This window comes from Pinus tabuliformis, chromosome 9, assembly GCF_031772625.1.
Source record: "Pinus tabuliformis cultivar Carrire ecotype Pingquan chromosome 9, CPIR1, whole genome shotgun sequence".
NCBI classification, from domain to species: Eukaryota; Viridiplantae; Streptophyta; class Pinopsida; order Pinales; family Pinaceae; genus Pinus; species Pinus tabuliformis.
The window spans coordinates 999,244,312-999,252,779 of NC_142307.1; the positions used below are offsets into that span (position 1 = coordinate 999,244,312).

An 8,468-nucleotide genomic window follows, 5' to 3' on the forward strand; every position below is an offset into this window, starting at 1 on the left:
TGTTCATAAGTTATTCTGGCTTGTTTAATCGATTTAAATGTGTATTTATTTTTTAGTTCAGCTATTAAACAGAATTTAAGTGTAAGTAGTTTTACTGATCTACAATTATCACTTGTGAAATGTTATATCATTAAAATGGTGTGAAATTCCATTAAACTTTATGGCACTTCATGGATTTCACATTTTATGGATTTTACTAAAATTATTTAATATAGATTTTAATTGTTGATATTTTATCTCAGCGTATTATTGATTTAATTGTATATTTATTTTTTATTCTAATTAATAATTAATTTGTGATTGAATTTAAGTTTGTGTGATTTATATCAAGTTTTTGAAATATGTTTTTGGTGATAATCACATCAAATTTCATTTGTCTACTTATTTTGAAACAACCATTTGTGGGCTAATGATTTAACTGTATATTTTTTATTCCAATTAACAATTAATTTGTGTTGAAGTTTAAGTTAGTTTCACTATTAGATAAAAAAAATGATATGCCACTTATCACTAATCAAATGTTAAATCATAAAATTTGATGAAATTTAAATTATCAATTTAATAAAAACTATATCCACATAAAAAAAACTATTTACTGAATAAAAATACTCTTCCACCTATCAAACATAAAATGTTAAATCATAATACTAACATGAAATGTTAAATCATACCAATTATACAAAATTTATTGAAACTTAAACTATCAATTTGATAAAAACTACGCCCACATAAACTAAAACTACACCCACATAAACTAACTAGCTATGTACACTTAATGGCACCTCATGTATTCCATCAAAACTGTTAATATAGGTTCTGGGCTAATTGATTTAACTGTGTATTTGTTTATTTTTATTTCAGTCATATTAAGTTTAATTATATTATAAAAATAATTAGGTGAAACTTGATGGAACTTCAACTCTGATAAAAACTACACCCAAATGAACTATGTACACCTCATGGATTCCACCAAAACAGTAAACTATATACACCTCATGGGTTCCACCAAAACAGTTCAATATAGGTTTTAATAGTTTATAATCTATCTCTACTAGGCAAATTGATTTCACTGTGTATTTATTTTATTTTATTATTTTTTTTACCTAAACTCAGGTTTAGGTTTGAGTTAGTTTCATTCTTAGAAAGGGCAAAGGGCCAGAAAGGCATCCAAGTCAATTGCAGAAGAAGCTTTTGTTTGGAATGAAGAGCACTCAAGGTCTCATGGTGGGTGGCAACCACACCGCTGCTAGATTTTGCACGCGATGAATCTCCTCTCCCGCTACTCTTGCTGGTAAATCTCATCCTTTTATTTCCCTCGCTCAATTTGAAAGATTGTACCATTGCCACACCATTTTCTCCCATCAGAAAGACTTTGAAAAGATCGAATCTTGTATTAGTTTCAGGACTGCAAATGGTGAACAGAGCAACAACATAAGGTCAGAGTTTTCTCATTCAGATCCATAATATTTCTTTGGCAAGTATTTCTTTGCACTTAAGTGCCCCCTGTGGTGGAAATTTAGCAGCCTCCATGGCTCCGAGATTGTTGAAGCTGGAGCTCATCTACAGCTGCGTAAGCAAGAAGTTCATGGTCCGTATGCTTTTCTTCGCAATGGCCCTGGCCGCTGTGTCTGTTCTCTACACCGTACACGACGCCGCGCCATGTACCTATCTCTCCGACTGCCCAGATGATTTCATGATCGATTTTGCCCGTCCCAGATGGCCTTTAATCCGCACAATCTCATTGCAAAGCGTCCGAGATCAGGCGCAGCCCGAGATATATGGAGGCAGGGTCAGGCCATCCGGAGGTCTAGGGATCGAATCTTCGCTCCAAATCAAGATCCGGGCGAACAAGACATGGAGAGAGAAGGTAGAATTCTATTCAGCGATCTTTCGCGATCTAATCGCGCAGGGGCTCCTGCGCTCCGGCTTCAAAGCCCTCTGCGTCGGTGCCTCCTCGGGTGTCTCCGTAGAGGCACTGCGGGGAAACGGCCTGCTGGACACCACTGCAGTGGACGAAAGGCACTCGTTAGCGCCGATGAATGCGGGCAATCGGCGCCTTCCCTTCTCAGACAATTCCTTGGACTTCGTTTTCTCAGGGTCGTTTGATCGAGCCACAGTGCCGGCGTTGCTTGCCTCCGAGATCGAGCGAACGCTCAAGCCAAACGGCGTCGCAGTGATGCTGGTCTCCCCCCGGCGCCCGAACATGGGAAAGCCCTCCAACCTTATGCATTCTCTGAGCCCTGTGGTGGCCCTGTTCAAATGCTCTGATGTCATTCATGTGAACACATCCAGGTCGCCTAATTCCCAGAAAACCACAGTGATTGCACTCCGTAAGAGGCCTTCTAAGCCGCTGGGTTTGATAAAGGACTATCCGCGCTCTAAGGAGAACATAAGCTTAACCAAACTGGCGAACCAGGACCATCCGCGCTCTAAGCAGAACAGAAGCTTAACTAAACTGGCGGAGCATGTCCATCCGCACTCTAAGCAGAACAGAAGCTTAACTAAACTGGCGGAGCAGGACCATCCGCGCTCTAAGCAGAACAGAAGCTTAACTAAACTGGCGGAGCAGGACCATCCGCTCTCTAAGCAGAACATAAGCTTAACTAAACTGGCAGAGCAGGACCATCCGCGCTCTAAGCAGAACAGAAGCTTAACTAAACTGGCGGAGCCCCTGACATTGAATCACAACAATGCGATTTTCTTGCCCACTGTCAAAGACATCAGCGACCGCAAACGCCATATTTATGTGGAAATTGGGGGTAACAGTAACAAGACTGTCAATGCAGATGCAGGGTGGTTCTTGGCTTCTTATCCAAAGCAGAACCAGACATTTGATACTTATGCCCTCAATATGAGTGGATTCGAGTCTCTGCCACGTAGGTCTCTGAACTCAATAAAGCAGGTAGTGCGAGATACTGGCAGCAGAAGCAGAGAGCGTTTCGACATTGCAGGATGGCTGAGTGAAATGAGTGTTAGCGATGGGGATTTTGTGGTTGTGAAAATGGGATTCGAACATGTGACCAGAGATATGACGAATATGAGAGGAACAGGATTCATGCGTCTCATTGACGAACTCTTCCTGCAGTGTTCTTCGGAATTATCTGAAGAAGTTAATGGGGAATGCCTGCAATTCCTTCAGACTCTCAGAGATCATGATGTCTTCGTCCATCGATGGTAAGGCATCACAGGTAATCGCTATTTCTATGGGCAGAATATTATCATACCGTAATAGAATAAGTAAACTGGTTTTTCTGGATTTGGCGGTCGCTGATCAATCATTGGCGAAAAAATCCGGTCAAAGCAACAACCACCTTACATAGTATTACCAGCAATAAACATCTGACTATACAATAAGCATCTTGTTACATATTAAGTTTTCTGTATTTTAAAATTCACATAATATTGAATCTTTTGTATCCCGACTGGCGATCTGTATTTTAAAATTCCCATAATATTAAAGCAGTAGTCTATAACGCGACTTTTTGAAAGTTTTTTCGGCGGGTTTTTCTGGTCGAAATCCGGCAGGAATTTATTGGAATCGCAAGTTTGATAGCTAGTTTCTGCACAATGAAAGCGTCCCAGGGGTTTTCGAGGGTGCTGAATCCAAATATGCAGTTAAAAAACCATTTTAACTGCAAGAAATCAAGATTTAACCTCAATTTCTTCCACCAGATTCCGTCACCGGAATCTCCAAAAAATCGCATTATAGACAACTCCAATATTAAATAGTTTTGTATCCTGACTGGCTATGGCTGCGTGATCGATGACTTTGGTCCCAAGTTTCAAATCCTTAAATAATACAAACATATTATATATGAAAAAAAAAGTCGTGTGAAAATTATTTAACATATTATATATGAAAATAAAAATAAAAAAATTCTTGTAAAAATTATTTAACAAATTATACATAATATGAAAAAAATAAAACAAATCGTGTAAAAAGTACTATGTTGCTTTGTATTTTAAAATATATTTAAAATTTTAAAAGCAAAATATTTAATATTATATTGATACATGTATCACATATCTTTAAATGTGATAAGTAAAGTACTATGTTGCTTCCTATTTTAAAATATGTTCAAAATTATAGAAACAAAATATTTAATATTATATTTATATATGTATCACATAAATAATTTCATAATTTATGTGTTGTGTTTAATTCATGTGATGAGTACTAAATTGCTTTGTATTTTAGAATATATTCAAAATTCTAAAATCAAAATATTTAATATTATATTTATACATGTATCATATAAATAATTTCACATAATTTATGTGGTGTGTTTAATAGTTTTTTCTATGGTATCCATTTATCTTCCATGGATAAGATTTTTATTTAAATGGAATAATATTTACCATATTATTAATTATTGATTTTATAAAATGGAAGTTTTTATGAATAATCATATTCTGTGGTTCAAAGTTGTATTGATATCATGTGTAGTGTTAGAATGTTCTATGATATGTTGAATTGGAAAAATATCAGCATAGATCTATATTAAATGTAGATTTAATATGAGCGAGAGGGATCCAGTTTTTTTTAAAGACAATTTTTTTTTTTATAAGCTGATATTATTTCAATGTTTTGTATAGTTTTTTTTTTTATTAGATTTTTGAGATTTTTTTATTTTGGCACATATGAACAAAGTTTCAACCTTTATGAGGGACAAACATCCTTACACATTATATTGGATTGTAAAATGAGCCTCTCGGCTAAGGTTAATTTATTAATATAGATTTATTTTAATTTAAGATTTATTAAATGTTATGTAATTTTATTTTAATATTAAATTTGAGGAAAGATTCCATATCAAGAGATTTAAAGCTAAAATAAATTCATGTTAATTTTTCATAGTATTATTTATATTGGTAGAACTTTCAATTTTTATATGTAGAAATATTAAATATTTTATTTTTTTTAATATTTTTTTAATGTGATATGCATAGCTTTATTATATATGAAGAGAAAGCTAAAGAAATAATTGTAAGTATTAAGTTTTTATAAGTTTATTAATTAAATTTAAATATCAAGTTTTGAAATATAATGATTACAAACATAATTCATTATTTTAATTTATATGTTTTCTTTGTAAAGTTAAATTTTGTACTCTTTCCAAATAAGGAGAATCAAAGCGATTTTCCAGTAGACAAATCTGACCAAATGCAAAAATATAAACTTTCCAGAATTGAATCTAACCTTGTTAGCTAAATATAGGAAAGTAAAAACAATATCTTAACCTCTTGGGTCTTTAGAAAATAATGGCATGCAAAATAAGACATAAAACTAAAGAGAATTTAATAGAAAATCTTCAAGAGGTGGGATCATAATCAAATGGCTTCTACTTGGATAGGTTATTTGCTACTGTCAAGGGAGTAGCTTGGGTATGGAGGAATACCCAATTGCCTTTCAATTCAGGCCAACCTTCTATCTGTAGAAGCCAGTTGTTATTGCTTGTAGTCTAAGGAGAATAACATGTCATCTTTGGTAGCGTTGCAGTCCATGAGTGCCTTGCCAAGAAGAAGTTTGAAATGGCAGTAAATGTCCACAGTGTACATGTATTGGTTATATCTACCCCAAGTGTGCCTCACATTAGGTACCATTCTACAATGTCTGCTAACACCTCATAATCAATGAGAGTATGTTGTTCTTTGGCCAAGTGTCTTTCCACCTCGGTAAGTTCATCCTGTATTGGTTACGGAGATAATTCTCGGTACCTGGCTGCAGAGCTTTTAGCTTGTAATTGGGCCTGGGTTCACCCCCTCTCTTGATAATAGGCCTCACCGTGACGAACCAATGCCTATTAACATGGGATGACCGACTTCTGGAGCAGGTGTCCCATAGAACCAAAAGGGAGAAAGCCTCTCTATGACAACAGGTTCTTAGAGCAACAAAGTGAGTGCAAGTCCCTGGTGTGGTGACAATAACCCTGTGAGTGTAACCCTAAAAAAAAGTCCAGATATTGGTGATATGTATTTGCAGGCTCCTCAAACAAATAAGATGAGAGATGTCCTGGCCTATATGGTTGTTTTCACCCACTCTGAAGTGTCCCTAGTGGAAGCGTTGACCTAAAGTGAATAAATCACCAAGGATACATAGAGAAAGACCCAAAAATCCATCCTACAAGCTTTAATTTTTCATTAGTGTGGACGCAAGTCTAAGCTTTCCTCCCATCGATTGACTAGGCTATCATAATCCTGAACCTTCATGACCTAAAGTGGGAATCCTATAAGTGATGATAGAAGTCAAGTCATTGAGGCAAAGACAAGCGAGAAGTAAAATCCAGAGACCAAAAAAGATCCACAACAGAATGAGAGCATAAATGCTAGTCCCCAAACTATATGCAAAGACAATCCATTGATGGAGAAATCCACCAATGCGCATGGGCGACATGACTGGTGGTTTGAGCATGCAAAGCTACGTAATGGTGCATTGAATAATCGACTATAATGGAAGTCACATCATTGAACAAAGAGTTAAATTCACCATATTTCCTACATGTAGTGATGGCTCTTTATGCCTTACATGTGGTTGGCTCTTTATGACAACCCACCCCCACCCTTTTGCATGATAGACACCACATCCAAAGATTTATACATTAAAATGGATCTTACTTTATATATATATATATATATATATATATATATATATATATATATATATATTTTACGAATCAAATTTGGTTTGGTTTTACAAAGTAGTGGGGAGTAGTTGTGAAGTTGATTCATCATGTAAGGTAATTTTTTTCTTTTTATGGTATTATTGATAGTTTTACGAGTTTTAAATTTCAATAATTATATTATTTTACAATTTTTAAAAACAAAGAGTTTAAAATTAAATGTGTCTATGTGGAATAAATTATGCATTGCATCATAAATATGTGTCAAATTTTGCGAAAAATAGATGTGTCAGGTTATTCATAAATCATATTTGGTTCGGTTTTACAAAGTAGTGGGACAAGTTGTCAAGTCAATTTGTTGTAGAGAGTAGCTGAATATAGGTTACAAATTCGCCCAAAGAGTTACTTTTCACAAAATCTTGAAGCCTAATAGTTGTAACTCAGATTTCCCAAAATTTCTGTAGGATTTTAGCAAAAATCATGATTACATTTCCACTATGGTATGGGCAAATTTGTGGTCTCTTTAGACTACTCTATGCAAATAGCAAAAATCTCTAAGGGATTCGGTGGGAAAATTTTGAAGAAATCGAATGTTAAAAGTGTTTGTTTGTTTGTTTGTTTATTTTTTGAATCTTGACAGTTGTTACCAAAATCTTTAAAATAATTTCCAGTTACAATGTGACGTTATCGGTAGCTCTTTGGGTCTTCAAAATTGACTAGAAAAACAAAGGAAGTTTGGGCATGTTACTAAAAAAATATGGCGGTGAATTTTTGTAATTCAAGGTTACAGTTGTCAATTTTCATATATTGGTTGTCAATCAGATATGTTAACAAAAAAAAACCATTAAAAAAAAAAACGGTTTGCAATGATTTTTGTTGGTCTTGGAAAATTTGCCAATGAGTTTTTTTTATGCTGCTAAATCCATTTCCACTTATAAAAAATGATTGGGTGAAACAATGATTTTTGGCCGTGTAGACGAACTTACCGATTATCACACATTTATGTTTCTTAGGGTGTGTATATAAATGATCTTGAAGTGAGAGAAAAGCGTGTAGTAAGTGCACATGATGCTTTTGGAATTTCGAAAAAAAATCCTATTATAGTCCGTAAAACTTAGTTTTGTTATCTTTAATTGATATTTACTTAGAGTGTCGTCTGTAATGGTTTTGAAAATAATTAATAGTAACAATCATTATTTGTGGAGAAAACGGGGCATTGTATATTGGAATAGAATTGAAATACATTATTCATTGACATAGATTTTTTTTTTCCTCCACTACAAAGAAATATTGGGCAAGAGATGAGGGAAAGAGGTTGTTTGCAGTGATACATTTAACTCATTTGCTGAGATCGATGATAGCTTTGATTGGTCAAGAACTTATGAGAGATATGTGAATCTGTTAATGGAAGAAAATGAAGACGACAAGATTTGGAGCACTGGATTGGTGAATTTTGGGTGTGTTCTGGAGGTCTTTAATTTAAGAGAAATTGTTTATCTCTGTGCAGATAATTTTGATTTTAGAGAGGGGGGAATTAAGCTAGGAGTGATTTAAAATGTTCCTTTGAATCCCAATGTATCAGATTTCTATTCAAGTTACCAGATCTGAACAAGCGTTTAGAATTGTTCATTGTGGATAGTTTCCTCAAGGCAGAAGGGCACAAAATTGACATTGTGCGAGAATTCATTTCTACAAGTTTTGAGGTTCTCTCCAATCTTTCTCTTGTAGATATTTCTTTGTTTAGACAATTGTTTAGGGATTTCTTTTGGTTGTTTACCCATGTAGCAGGGCTAAAAAGTACATCACATGTTCTGAAATGCATTTAACATAGTTATCGATCAAATGAGA

General features: G+C 34.6%; 1 protein-coding gene across 2 annotated transcripts; it reads left to right on the plus strand.

The window, feature by feature from the left end:
* Positions 1-1,137: 1,137 nt before the first annotated feature.
* LOC149152090 (uncharacterized) lies at positions 1,138-3,344 on the plus strand. Of its 2 annotated transcripts, none has more exons than XM_089440655.1 (3): positions 1,138-1,291; positions 1,398-1,436; positions 1,524-3,344. In XM_089440655.1, the coding sequence occupies exon 3, from the start codon at positions 1,529-1,531 to the stop codon at positions 3,176-3,178; it is 1,650 nt and encodes a 549-aa protein (XP_089296781.1). In that variant the 5' UTR covers positions 1,138-1,291; positions 1,398-1,436; positions 1,524-1,528; the 3' UTR covers positions 3,179-3,344. The 2 variants fall into 2 exon arrangements, with proteins under 2 accessions (XP_089296781.1, XP_089296782.1); XM_089440656.1 differs by having other exon boundaries at positions 1,154-1,291; positions 1,404-1,436.
* Positions 3,345-8,468: the final 5,124 nt, after the last annotated feature.

Excerpts from the sequence above, each read along its gene's own strand:
- LOC149152090 (XM_089440655.1), top strand. The coding sequence starts at position 1,529 with ATGGCTCCGAGATTGTTGAAGCTGGAGCTCATCTACAGCTGCGTAAGC.